The 15,517-nt window shown below is 34.5% G+C and overlaps 1 protein-coding gene across 1 annotated transcript in view; it reads right to left on the reverse strand.

Annotated features, from left to right (window-relative positions):
- SLC30A7 (solute carrier family 30 member 7) overlaps window positions 1-15,517 on the reverse strand; it is a 99,043-nt gene that overhangs the window by 58,188 nt on the left and 25,338 nt on the right. Inside the window, exons 6-8 of the mRNA XM_040232205.1 lie at window positions 11,585-11,728; window positions 6,871-6,921; window positions 3,778-3,913 (exon numbers count right to left, since the gene is read on the reverse strand). Coding sequence (XP_040088139.1) covers window positions 3,778-3,913; window positions 6,871-6,921; window positions 11,585-11,728 — 331 coding nt within the window. The remainder of the gene's footprint in view (window positions 1-3,777; window positions 3,914-6,870; window positions 6,922-11,584; window positions 11,729-15,517) is intronic.

The raw sequence follows: 15,517 nt of genomic DNA on the forward strand, positions 1-15,517 counted from the left end.
AGCAATCTAGATGTCCATTGGCAGATGAATGGATAAGAAAGCTGTGGTACATATACACAATGGAATATTACTCAGCTATTAAAAAGAATGCTTTTGAATCAGTTCTAATGAGGTGGATGAAACTGGAGCCTATTATAGAGTAAAGTAAGTCAGAAAGAAAAACACCAATACTGTATATTAACGCATATATATGGAATTTAGAAATATGGTAACGATGACCCCTATATGCAAGACAGCAAGAGAGATCCAGATGTAAAGAACAGGCTTTTGGACTCTGTGGGAGAAGACAAGGGTGGGATGATTTGAGAGAGAGCATTGAAACACGTATATTACCAAATGTGAAATAGATGGTCAGACCAGGTTCGACCGATGCATGAGACAGGGCACTCAGGGCCGGTGCACTGGGACAACCCTGAGGGATGGGATGGGGAGGGAGGTGGAAGCGGGGTTTAGGATGGGGGACACATGTACACCCATGGCTGATTCATGTCAACACATGCCAAAAACCACTACAATATTGTAAAGTAATTAGCCTCCAAAAATTAATTAATTTGTATTAAAAAAAGTGGTATCTCAGTCACTACAACCCCATATTAACTCTCTGCACATAACTGCTTGATACTGGTTTATTGATTCATTTGTGTCTCTCTCTTCTGCTATAATGTAATATCAAAACAGTAAGTATCTTGTCCTTTCACTACCCTGGTAAGAAGTACTTACTTAATAAATATTTGCTGAAAATAACTTGTATAGCTTTTCAATGTGTTATATTTCAACAACAACAACAACAACAAGGTTTTCTTGTCTCGTGTGTGTTTATTTACTCATGCAACAACTGAATGGGACTAGAACTAAGTAAGAATTCCCCATTTAGGATTAGAGAAAGTCATTCTCTGAGACTGATTCAAATCAAAAAATGTATCAAGTTTTACCTGGCACAGTTATGTGCTGACTACAACCATGAAAAAAGAGTCTGCCCTCATGGAGCTTAAGGGAGAAAATAAGAGGCTCTAAGTAAATGCTGCAAGAAGAACAGCAGGTGGTGCTCCAGCTTTACCTAAACCCTCCTGAGATGCAGGGAATCAGGAAAGGCTTCTTCAACGAAGTGCCATTTAAACTGAAAGATCTATGCATTTGTGAAGGTGAATGGAAAGTGAGAAGAGCACTCAATGTAAGGGTAGTTTATTTTGCAGAGAGGAAAGATGAGAAAGCCCCAGAATCCAGACAGCTTTTAACATGTTTCCAGGGAACTGACAGTTACTTACTATGGCTGGAGAATAGATATAAATTGAGACAGTGTGAGAGAAAGACTGAAGAGATAAATGAATCCCAACATGAAGGTCTACTAAGGAATTCAGACTTTATCCTGAAGGCAAGAAAGCCACAGAAAGATTCAAAGCAAGATAATTTTTCCATGTACCATAATCTTTATTAAAGAAAGATCACTTTGCCCACAGTGTAGAAAATAAATTAGAAGGAGACAGAAAGGCCAACCTCTTCCAAGCAACAAATGATAGAATTAAGATATAAGATCGGAGACAAAGAAAAGTTGAGATTAAGATCCAACTCTAAGAAGTATTAGAAGCAACCAAGAATTATAACACAAAATAAAATGAACACTGAACATGCAAATAAAGAGGAACAGATATAAGAAACCGAATCTATCAGAAGTTAAGTTTCATAGAATGTGATATCTAAACTGAAGAACTTTCAAGGACGTATAGTAAGATTTCCAAAGATGCAGAAAAGAGATTCAAAGCTTTATAAAAGATTTTTACACAGCAGAGATGCTTCCTGGTACAAATAATTTAAATAAAATTTAAAAATAAGCTGCATGTTTAAAATGTATATCCTATCTTTTATGAAAAAACTTAAAAATCTACATTTATGACTAATTTATTATAATTTCATTGTAATTTTAAAAGTCTATTTTATTCAACTACAAGCTATAAAAATCACCATAGTCTACCCGCTAACAGGTTTTTGTTATCATTACAAAGACAGCTTTACTAACAGTAAAATCATATGGATAAACTAGACAAAATCAGTCCAATCAAGACATATCTATGTAAATAAGTCAAGACTGGAAAATAAAGGCACAACTGTTCCGTTTTTCTGATAAAAATTAAAATAATAAATTTAAAAGACATTTAACTTATATGCAGAGTACATAATGAGAAACGCTGGACTGGAAGAAACACAAGCTGGAATCAAGATTGCCGGGAGAAATATCAATAACCTCAGATATGCAGATAACACCACCCTTATGGCAGAAAGTGAAGAGGAGCTAAAAAGCCTCTTGATGAAAATGAAAGAGGAGAGCGAAAAAGTTGGCTTAAAGCTCAACATTCAGAAAACGAAGATCATGGTATCCGGTCCCATCACTTCATGGGAAATAGATGGGGAAACAGTGGAAACAGTGTCAGACTTTATTTTTGGGGGCTCCAGAATCACTGCACATGGTGACTGCAGCCATGAAATTAACAGATGCTTACTCCTTGGAAAAGTTATGACCAACCTAGACAGCATATTCAAGAGCAGAGACATTGCTTTGCCAACTAAGGTCTGTCTAGTCAAGGCTATGGTTTTTCCTGTGGTCATGTATGGATGTGAGAGTTGGACTGTGAAGAAGGCTGAGCGCCGAAGAATTGATGCTTTTGAACTGTGGTGATGGAGAAGACTCTTGAGAGTCCCTTGGACTGCAAGGAGATCCAACCAGTCCATTCTGAAGGAGATCAGCCCTGGGATTTCTTTGGAAGGAATTATGCTGAAGCTGAAACTCCAGTACTTTGGCCACCTCATGAGAAGAGTTGACTCATTGGAAAAGACTCTGATGCTGGGAGGGATTCGGGGCAGGAGGAGAAGGGGACGACAGAGGATGAGATGGCTGGATGGCATCACCGACTCGATGGACATGAATCTGAGTGAACTCCAGGAGTTGGTGATGGACAGGGAGGCCTGGAGTGCTGCGATTCATGGGGTGGCAAAGAGTCGGACATGACTGAGCGACTGAACTGACAGAGGTTAAAGCTTCTACCTCTAATACGGGAGACCTGGGTTCAATCCCTGGGTCGGGAAGATCCCCTGGAGAAGGAAATGGCAACCCACTCCAGTATTCTTGCCTGGAAAATCCCATGGATGGAGAAGCCTGGTAGGCTACAGTCCATGGGGTCGCAAAGAGTCGGACACGGCTGAGCTACTTATCTTCTAGTTCAGACAATACTTATTGAGAATTTATACACAATCACACTTTTACATAAACATTGGTACCATGACAGGCAACAGAGAGCCAAAGAGCTAAAAGACAGATCCTTCCTCAAGAATTTATAATCTCGATAGAGAAGAGGACATAAATATACTTCAATAAGCATTTTTATAAGACTTCTACAACAATAATGTGAATTTATAAATTAAAGCTAGTTCTAGAAGAGATTTTAGTATTCTTTTACACTTGATGGTATAAAATGCAGATGTCAAAGGAATAATATTCTAACATTAATACATTTTATATTTCCAATGTTCTACTCAAAAATATAGTGCTGGATTCAAGAAAATTACTACTGATTTGATTTACAAAAGATCAATCACTAAATACAAAAATGAAATATCAAACCTGAGGTAACACACAAACAAGTAAAATGAAAAGAGAAACAATCTATGTAGAAATCTGTTGAAGACCAAAAAACCCCCAACATAATAATAATTTAGATCTGTAATTTAAGTAAGATGTTTATCACCTCTCATTTTAGTATCTGAAAGTAACATACCAACACTTACCTTATAACTATGAGCATGGCTATCAGGATTGAACAAATGGGATCTGCTATCATCAGACCAAAATTCTGCATCATGATGGCAGAGGCAATTACACCAATACTCCCTAGTGTATCTGCTAGAATGTGTAAAAATACACCTAGAAATAAAGCATAATGAGAATCAAAATCATACTTTCTGATCAACTAAAAATGTAAATTTTTCTTAAAACTATATCTTGGTTTTATGTATTAAAAAACTAAATACCAATTTGAAAATCAGTATGAATGCTGATTCACTGTTTAGTAAAGAAGTAATAGTACCTCTGGGAATTAAAATAATCTTTGTTCTTAAAAAACAGGAGGAGCTAAAATATTTGACTTCTAAGTTATACTTGCTCTTCATGATTCTTAATATTTTGCTATAATATAAATGAAGAAGTGAAGAAATACTTAACTAAAAAAAAAGTCTTGTGCACATTCTTTTCTGGTTGAGTCCAGAAGTTAAGTAATAATTTGTTAGGAGAAAACTGGATTAGGCTGAAAGAATCAGTCAAGAAAACACTCTTTATAACTACAAATATATGTACACACAGAGCCCTCTGCTGGTAATTAAAATTATTACCTTTTGAGATTAAGATTTTATTATGGACCATAACTCTACTAATAAACTGGTAAACTAATCATCCTGAAGGTATTGTTAACTAAAGTTACATACTAAACTTAAACCTGATGTGAAAGAAAGTAACGGTCTGAATATTTTAAAGAGAATATAAATATATTTTTAACTTATAATAATTAAATATGACATTGAAAGTGAAAGCATTGATCACTCAGTCGTGTCCGACGCTTTGCGACCCTATAGACTATAGCACGCCAGGCTACTCTGTCCGTGGGATTTTCCAGGCAAGAATACTGGAGTGGGTTGCCATTTCCTTCTCCAAAAATATTACAATGGTAAGATACTAATACTCTAACTGCCCATGAATCTACATGTATGAACATTTAATAACTGATACTTGACAGGAAAACAATTTAAAAAGTCAAAAAATTCAGTTTAGTATACATATTTAAGAAAATTTTAACTAGTGAACAATTAAATAGATTAAGAAGCCTTGGGATCACTTTAAGTTTTAAAAATAAAACTTAAGGAAGATACACATGTAAGTGGATGAGGGTCCCTAACCTGCAAAACTCTGAAGTGATATGATAAAGACTTTAAATCTTTATATATTCTTTAATCAATGTTCTGGTAGGATCCAAATTGAAAACAGCTCTGACCACTGAAAGCAAAAGAAAAGAACCCTTTGCTCTTGATTTTCCTTTAAGTGGCAAGTCCCTGGCTACATCTTATTTGCTGACCTAAAAACCAGTTTCATTAGCAAATGTCCCTAACTAGATATGCCTTCTTACTTTACAGTAATCATTTCAAGAAGAAAGTTACTAAAGAAGAAATCTAAACTAGTATGTTTAACTCATATAAAAGCCAGAAGTCATACTGAAAATGCAGCAAATAACTGAAAATTTCAGTAAACTTGGTTTTCACCTGTGAGTATCTATGTGGAAAAGTGTTAGTATCCAGCAGTTATCCTATGGGCTGCTTCAGCCACTATAAATGGACACTCAGAAAATATTAGTTAATTTTTACAACAGCTTATATAAAAGGTAATTAGGAAGGCAAATCTGACCTCCTTTCCTCAGTTTGTGATGATTTCCATAACTAAAACTTAACTCTTATTATCAAGGCTAAATGTACAGTATTACATATGCATGATTACAAGTTATTTCAACAAATGCTGCCCTAAAACAATTCTCTATATTTCACAAAAGGAAAATTAGTGACTAGAAGGCACATTTAATCCTCGTGAAATGAGCTCCTCAGGATGAAGGAATACAGTCCCAGGGAAAAAATAAAAAAGCAAGAGCTATATCAAAAAATAGTGGAGAAAATAAAAATAAGCACAGTAGAAATAGGATCACAAGCTAGTGAGAAAGTCGGACTGTGGTCAAAAGTTAACAAACAAGACCTCCCTAGTAGTCCAGTGGTTAAGAAACTACCTTTCAAAGAAGAGGATGTGGGCTTGATCCCTGGTCTGGAACTAAGTTCCCACATGCCTCCGGGCAACTAAGCCCACACACCTCAACTAGAGAGCCCAAGTGCCGCAACGAAAGAGCCCAAGTGCCGCAACGAAAGATCCCGCATGCCACAACTAAGACCCGATGGAGCCAAAAAGAAATAAATAAGTATTTTTTTTAAATTAATAAAGACAGGAAGACAGGCAGCTGGAAATTAGGAACTTTGACAATGAAACCTATATAGAAATCCAGAGCCAAAGATCAGTTCACATCCCAAAAAAGAAACTGCCATAGTTCATGGACAAGACAGATTGTCTCTAACTTGTAAAATTTTGTAATGTATCATTTTACATAACCTGTAATCTCCTGTTTACGTTTTACCATTTGATGTTTATGTATATGCGAAAGATCTCCTTTGCATCACTTTTTTTTGAAAATATGACATTACTTTTGAGAGCAGTTTTAGGTTCACAGCAAAATAAGTGGCAGATACAGAGATTTCACTTATATCCACTGTTCCAACTCAGGCATAGTCCTTCTCAGTATCAACATCCCCCACCAGAATAGTGCATTTGTTACAAATGACATATCATTATGACCCAAAGTTCACAGTTCATATTTGGATTCACTCTTGGTGTTATACATTTTTTGAGTTTGGATGCATTACATTTTTAGCACTAAATTTTTCTACAACATAAATTTATACTGAATATTATTTTTAGAAAAATTATTTAACAATTCTACAAAGGCAAACATACTATTATGGTGTTACTAGAGTCAATGGCATCAGTATATATATTTAAACATTCTAGTTTCTGAATATTTTAATCTTCTTATTAAATGTTAAGAAAATAGCTCAGTGACAGTTAAAAGAACAACTGCTAACATACCTACTAGTACATATTAAAAAATCAACTAGGAAGGCTAACATTTTAAACACAAATACTATGTTATTCATTTTTCTTAAAGGAAAACTACAGTTAGCTCAAAACTATGAAGCCAGTTGCATAAAACTGAGAAATACACAAATAGCTTGTCATACCTTGTAAAATCTGTCTACTGGGTCCTGTTGTTTCTTTTAAGGAGGGGCCATCTGTAGAGAGTTAAGTTAAATTATTTTAAAACATGTCTTCAATTCCTGATTCAATTTTTGCAATTCAGAGTACTTTCCATTCAAAGGTATCATGAAGGATGCATGATTACATAGCCACATCAGACCTATAAAATTATTTTTTAAATTTAATATGGTAATTAAATGAAGATAGACATAGGAAATTTCAAAATGCATCAATAGTACAGAATATTTAGGAAATTATTATATTAGGCAATTTGGTTTAAAAAAACCCAGTAAATTAAAAACATTATGAATTTTCTAATATTCGTAGCATACTTTACAGAGTTCGCTACCTTAATTTACAGTCGGAAAATTCAGAAAAAACAAAACTACCCCTTGATATAAGAGGACCAAGAAATGAAACCAAGACATTTTCCAGGAAAACTGGACTATGGCAAACAGTTTCCCAATAGCTTCTAGATGAATGCAGCAAGATTTTCATACAGAAGAGATAAAAAGACTTTTTCATTTTGCTTTTTTGATGAAGAAATAAAATATACTGCAATTTTGATACTAAATAGTTGGAAGATCACTAATCAACATTAACGTCAAAGCAAAAATACAGGTAAACAATGTAAATCATCAACAGTATTTGTTGTAAGGGAGCATCAGGACCACTGATGAGCTTTCTGATTATGACTAACAGAGTCCTATTTCTTGGCCCACAGTAATGAAGAGTGGACCTACCCTTGTCTACTACAGCTTTGATGGAACACTATGACAATGCAATGCCAGAAGAATTATAAAAGCAGAAGGTTATGCAATGATTTTGGTCTAAATATGGTACTGCTGCATGGGGAGAAAGATGTAGTCATCTTAAAATCCTGAGAGCTAAAAGTGTAACTGTTCTAAATATCAGGCTCCTGATCAGGGCATGAGATTACTGTCTATACACAGTTAGTCCAGAAAAAGACAGTCATTTTTTTTTCTTTTCTATTATGGTTTATTATAAAACATTCCTGTGCCATACAGTAGGACCTATTTATTTTATATATAGTAGTTTGTATCTGCTAATCTGCTAGTATTTTAGATTTATAAGTGATAAATATCATATTGTATTTATCTTCCTCTTTCTGACTTACTTATTATGATAATCCCTAAATCTATTCCTGTTGCTGCAAATGGCATTATTTCATTCTTTCTTATGGCTGAATAGTATTCCATTGTGCATATATACAATATCTTTTTTATCTATTCATCTACTGATAGACATTTAGGTTGCTTCCATGTCTTGGCTATTTGGCTACTGTGCTGTGAATACTGGGGTGCATCTTTTTTAATTAGTTACACTCCAGGAGATGGTAAAGGGACAGAGATGCCTAGCATGCTGCAGTCCATGGGGTCAGAGTCAGACACAACTGCAGGACTGAACAATATTTTCCAGATATATGCCCAGGAGTGGGATTGCTAGATCATATGGCAACTCTATTTTAAACAGAACCTCCATACTGTTTTCCATAGTGGCTGCACCAATTCACATTCCTGTCAGAAATGTAGGAGGGTTCCCTTTTCTCCACATCCTCTCCAGCATTTATTTGTATACTTTTTCATGATGATCATTCTGACTGGTGTTAGGTGGTACCTCATTGTAGTTTTGATTTGCATTTCTCTAATAATTAGAGATGTTAAGCATCTTTTCATGTGCCTATTAGTCATCTGTATATCTTCTTTGGAGAAATGTCTATTTAGACCTTTTGCCCATTTTTTGACTGGGTTGTTTGTTTCTATGTTATTGAGTTGTATGAGCTGTTTGCGTATTTTGGAAATTAAGCCCTTTTCGGTAGCATCATTTTCAAATACTTCCTTCCAGTCAGTAGGTTTTCTTTTCAGTTTGTTTATGGTTTCCTTTGCTGTGCAAAAGCTGGTAAGTTTGATTAGGTCCCATTTGTTTATTTTTGTCTTTATTTCTATTGCCTTGGGAATCTGACCTAAGAAAACACTGGTATGATTTACGTCAGAGAATGCTTTGCCTATGTTCTCTTCTCGGAATTTTACGGTGTGATGTCCTGCACTTAAGTCTTTAAGCCACTTTGAGTTTAGTTTTATGTATGGTGTGAGAGTGTCATCTAACCCACTGATCTACATGCAGCTGTCCAGTTTTCCCAATATCAGTCACTGAAGAGAAACAACAGTCATTTTTGACATAATTATTTTAAAACGTATATTCAGCTATACTAATATAACAGTTGTATAAAATAACTCCCACCAATGTAAAATCTGACAGTCCTTTTGGATATAAACTTTGTTTTCTGTGGCAGACATTAGCTACCTCCTTACCAGACCCATTTCTTTTTCCTCTCTGATAAAACAACTAGATTTCCCAGGCTCCCTGAGTTAGGGATCACCTGAGTTAGGTGGTGTATGTGACTGAGTCGTAAACAAAGAAAATACAAGATGTAAATTATTTCCAGGCTCAGCTCATAGAATATCTTACGTGATCCTCTATATATTCTATCTCCAGCTAGATGCAAAGAATCCAGTGGTGGAATCCAAGGGTTAAGGATCCTAAAGATGGAAAGAGCCTGGATTCCTGAATGGCCATGAGGAACAAAGCCCCTACCCTCTACCCAATCAATCCAAGATATAAACTTTTACTGTTTAAGTCACTAAGATATGAGCACTTAAAACAAACAAAAACCCATCTAACTTCACTCCCAATGCAGCATTCCAATAAATACAAAGTTCACAGTACTGCATAGTGAGACTATAATGGTTCTTACAGGCAAAATGGAATAATGGCTCTCTTACTTTTGCATTCTCAGACTGTCCTATAAAATACTGAAGGCAGAGTAACAGTTAACAGCAGATTTTGAAGTCAGATTCCCTGTTTGAGGCCTGGCATTTCTATTTACTAGTTACTATAATTTCTTTGTGTCTTAAAGTCATTTCCAAATCTTTTCTTTTCCCATAGAAGGGCTAATTTTCAACTATCTAAAAGCTGATCACAGTGTATTCCCAAGAGCATAAGAAAAATTCTAGGACAACAAACAAGAGGTCAATTGTAAATGTTGGTGGCAGTGACTCTAAAGATTGGTTAGCAAATCCTTTTGTAAGTAACACGGTTTCTAATTCTTTGCTTCTAATAAAAAGTAGGGGTTAGCTAATAAAACTACCAATTAATAGATCATCAAAAATATTTGATGATACACTATGTAACTTCTGGAATATAATTCTGAAGGTAATCAAAGAAACGACAGAAACTGCTACAACAGAATTCCTTCTATTTAAGGTTTCTCAGAACTTACATTATAAAGATGGAAAACAGGAACAGAATTGATGTCAAAACCTATTTTATGCTAATAAGTTATTTATTCATAAACTAATTGAGAAAAAGAGTTTCAATCATCTCATTAAGATATGTATTTCAAATACAATGCTGCTTTTTAATGATTATATATGTATCAAAAATCAAAACATAATTATCTTAATTGACTTTATACTAGTAAAAGCTACAATAATTCCATCTGAAAGAAATGTTTAAATGCTGTCTTATGTTCCTAAAAGATAAAAGATTTTAATTAATATACCTATTTTATTGCCAAGAAATATTAACAGATGACCAATTAAACACAAGTATATTCTACTTTATAAAATTCTGGAAAGGAGGCAGAATAGAAATAAAAATTCAAGGAGAAAGGATGTTATAAAATTAACAACTGTTTAAATATTTTTAAATAAGTGACAGTGGGTCTCAAATCACTAAGGTATTTAGAGTCCACTGACTATGTTCAATAAAATAATATGGAAGTTTCATTCTAAAATATAAAGTATCAAATTATATTCTATGCAATTAAACAATAAATTTTTTTTAGAAATCATCCTAAGAATGTGAATATACAGTTTTTATCAAAATTATTTTGTGATGCGTGTGAGCAAAAAGCTTAGAAAAGCAAGGTGTTAAAGCAGACCAGTTTAATAAATAGTTTCAAAAGTATAGCAAATATTAGAGACTGAAAATATTAGGGGCTTAGTACTCAATCCCTAAGGCCCATTTCATCTTTTTGGATTGAAAGCTTTAGGATTCTGCCTTTGTGGCAAGCACAGACAATCTTTAGCATATAACTTATTTAAAGATTAATCAAACTGTATCACCCACGCAGCTTCTATTGGATTAATAATATTCTAAAATTTTGTGAATAAACTAAATATAATTTTAAAATAAAATGTTAAGTAAGTTGATAAATACCTTATAACTTAGTATCCAATACTATATAAGTTAACATAGAAAGATTTCTAAGGGAACTGGAGGTAAATATCAGGTGATATCTGTTAAAATTACAATAAAAATGTAGAAAATTGAAAACTGTTATATTTTTATAAGCCTATATATGGCACAAAAAGTCTTATCATAATTAAAAAAAAAAACTGCTGAAATGCAACAGCTCCCCATTCTCTGACACTCATTTAAAATAGTGGCATTTTATTATGATAAACTCACTGAAAAAAGCTACATTCACTACCTTATGCCAAGTTAATTTCATTTTATACTGAAAATAAACTAGTTTTAGAAACCATTTAGTCCAATTTATTAGAAAGAAACTTGACTGCAATATTTTTAACAGATTATTTCAACTTGAAAAATTAACCTATGCCATTTCTGTTTAAGAAACTGTCCATTTGAAAGTAATTTTGCTGTACTCACCATGAGAGTGAAAGTGTCCGTGTCCATGAGCATGATCGTGGCTATGTGCGGCACCATGTTTCAATTCATGACTATGGCAGTGATCTCCATGGCCATGTGTCTGGTCCAGAGCACCATTAAAGAAAGAATGACTGTGTCCATGGCCTAAAAACAAAGTGTTTAAGAACAAAAGGTATGTAAAAATGTATTACTTAATGGTTACAATAATACTGACATTAGTGAAAAGAATTAGTGCTAAAACCAGATTCAGTTCAATAAACATTTATTTGTAGAAAGTGCTAAAATGATGATGCTCAGTTGCTCAGCTGTGTCCAACTCTTTGCGACCCCATGGATTGTAGCCTGCGAGGCTCCTCTGTCCTCGGGATTTTCCAGGCAAGAACACTGGAGTGGGTTGCCATTTCCTATTCCAGGGGATCTTCTTGACCCAGGGGTCAAACCCATGTCTCAGACATCTCCTGCATTGGCAGGCGTTTTCTTTACCACTGAGCCACCTACAAAGCCCCATAGATTCATTAAAACAATACTGAGTTCTTAGGATAGAGTTCAGGAAGGAAATAAAAGCACCGTAAGAAGTGGCAGACTCTACTGGTGATAAAAATAAGTGAGAAATACACAGAAGGATTTAAAGAAATTAGATAATGTCACTCATTCATTCAAGAAGTACTCAGTTGGAACACATTATGTTACAGTACCATCCCAGGCACTGGGGATAAAACAATAAACACGGACAAAACTCTTGGCCAAAACTTCGTCAAGTGCTATCATACATACTGAAGAAGGAAATGGCATTAATACTAACAAATTTAAAATAATATATGAATATGGTTGCATTAAGGCAGAGGCAGGGAAATGGCTACATTTGGTAAAAGGACCAGTAAAATTAAAGCAGGTAGAATCCTTAGGGGAAAAAAGGCACAAAACAGTGGGGAATCATTTCTCCATAGCAAACCTAAAAACTACCTAACCATCATAGAAACATCTTCTACAAACTATTTCAAAATATAGAAAATGACTGAATGCTACCTAATTAAAAAATATCACTTATATTTATAAAAATCCTAAATACCCTAAAATCAAACTCACTAGTGCATTATATGAAAAATTATGAACAGGGAGATCAACTTCCAGAATGGTAGACAGAGGTTGTTGGCAAGCTAGCTCTCCCAAAACAACAAAAATATGGGAAACACAAAAACTTTCAAAAAGTTTGATAATTAACCAAAACCACAAAAGGAACTGAAAACCATCTATCCAAGAAACTACCAAATCTCAGTAAGACAGCAGAGTCTTGATGTTCTAACTTGGGGTTAGTTACATTCCACTTCCTGCCTAAGCTCAATTGAAATTAGCCGAGTCAGCAGCTTTGCAGACACTGGAGAGATCTGATTTCTTCTGAGGCTCTGGTAAAAGCAACATGTACAGATCACAGTCAATATTTTGTCCAAACTTGGCAGTTCTCTGAAAAAAAAATCTTTATTCTCAATGTGGTAACTATCAGATTCAGAGCTCAGCTTCAAGAATTCAATGGACATATATTGCAGGACATGAATCAATACAAGGAAATCATGCAGTAGGATAAATAACTATAATAATATCAGGAACAACAAACTTTGAGAGGAGACGGTGAATTAATCTGAGGACTTCCCTGGTGGCTCAGATGGTAAAGCGTCTGTCTACAATGCGGGAGACCAGGCTCGAGCCCTGAATTGGGAAGATCCCCTGGAGAAGGAAATGGCAATCCACTCTAGTACTATTGCCTGGAAAATCCCATGGACAGAGAAGACTGGTACACTACCGTCTATGGGGTCACAGAGTTGGACACGACTGAGCAACTTCACTTTCACTTTCAATGTCATTTTGGAGAAGGGGACGACAGAGGATAAGATGATTGAATGGCATCACGGACTCAATGGATATGAGTTTGAGTAAACTCCTGGAGTTGGTAATGGACAGGGAGGCCTGGCGTGCTGCAGTCCATGGGGTCGCAAAGAGTTGGACACGACGAAGCAACTGAACTGATACTGAATGTCATTTTAATATTAAAGGTCCAGTTTTCAATAAACAATTAGTAAGATATTCAAAGAAAGAGAAAAATATGCCATATACATAGGAGAAAAACCAGCCAACAGAAAATGTTCCTGAAGGGGACTCAGATTTTTGACTTTATAGACAAAAACTTGGGGGCAGAAGGAGAAGGGGATGACCAAGGATGAGATGGCTGGATGGCATCATGGACTCGATGGACGTGAGTCTGAGTGAACTCCAGGAGTCGGTGATGAACAGGGAGGCCTGGCATGCTGCGATTCATGGGGTCGCAAAGAGTCGGACACGACTGAGCGACTGAACTGAACTGAACTGAACTACAAATACAATCAAAGAAAGAAATCATGTCTAAAGAATCAAAGTACAATAATGATTACTCATCAAGTAGAGAATATTAATAAAGAGATAGAAGTTAATAAAGAACCAAACAGAAACTTTGGAATTAAAAAAACATTATAACTGAAACAAAACATCCACTTTAGAAGGGCTCAACCACAGATCTGGGCTGCAATAACAGTAAGCTTGAAGATAGTGGAAAAATGAAAATCAAGAAAAATGAATCTCAGAGACCTATGAAAACATCAAGTCTACCAAATTAATTATAAATAAAGTCTCAAAGAGAAAAGAGGGAGAAAAAGAAATATAAAAAATACCTGAAGAAATAATAGATGGCAATTCCCCAAATTTGACAAAAAATATTATCTACATATTCAAGAAGTTCAAGAAACTCCAAGTAGAATAAACTCAAATAGAACTATATGTAAAGACATCGTAGTCAAATCGAACATCAAAGAGAAATCTTAAAAATTGTACAGCAAGATGTACAAGGGATCTTGAATAAGATTAAATGCTGACTTCACAACAAAAATCAGAGAGGTCAAAAGACAATGGGATAACAAATTTAAAATAGAAGATGACTCAATCAAGAATTCTAAATTCAACTAAAGTCTCCTTTAAATATAAAGGAAAAATCAGACACTTCCACATAAACAAAAGTATTTCCTACAAATGAAATGAAACACTAAATAGTAATTTAAATCCACATAAAGAAATAAAGAGCACCAGTAACAGTGATTTTGCAAGAGAAGATAAATGTATTTTTAAATTTGCAACTTGTTTCTTCTGTATGTTTTAGAAGACAATTGCAGAAAGCAATAATTACAAAACTGTACTGATGGGCTTATAACATAAAAATATGTAATTTGACAACGGTAGTATAAATAAGGGAGGTAGGAATAGAGGTATATCTGAGCAAAGTTTTTGTATATTATTAAATTATTATTAATCTAAACTATTAAATTACTATTAATCTGCTTTAAATTAAGATGATGCTTGTAATCCCCAGGGCAACAATTAAGAAAAGAACTAAAAAAAATATACAGTAAAAGAAACAAGAGAATTAAAAAGGTATACTAGAAAATATCTATTTAATTTAAAAGAAGCATCAAGGATCAGAGTAACAAAAAGGACAAAAGATTCAGACAACAAATATCAAAATGGCAGATGTAAATTCTACCTTAGTAGTAATTAAATGAAATGTAAATTGTTTTAAACCTCTAGTCAAAAGGCAGAGACTGTAAAAAATGGACTAAAAACAATGATTCAGCTATATTCTGTCTATAAGGGGCAAATTATAGATTCAAAGACATAAATAAGTTGCAAGTAAAATGACGGAAAAATATACCAATGCCATGCAAGCAGTTAAAAAAGACAGAGACAGAGAGAGCCAGAATGGCTATCATAATACTATAAGCCAGAAATTACTGTGAGAAAAAAAGAACATGTTATTAGCAAGTTCTATGCCTCAGGAAGATATCCATGATTACAGAAATAAATGAACTGAACAACACAGCTCCAAAATACATGAAGCAAAAACTTTAAAAAATCA

This window comes from Oryx dammah, unplaced genomic scaffold, assembly GCF_014754425.2.
Source record: "Oryx dammah isolate SB20612 unplaced genomic scaffold, SCBI_Odam_1.1 HiC_scaffold_28, whole genome shotgun sequence".
NCBI lineage: Eukaryota > Metazoa > Chordata > Mammalia > Artiodactyla > Bovidae > Oryx > Oryx dammah.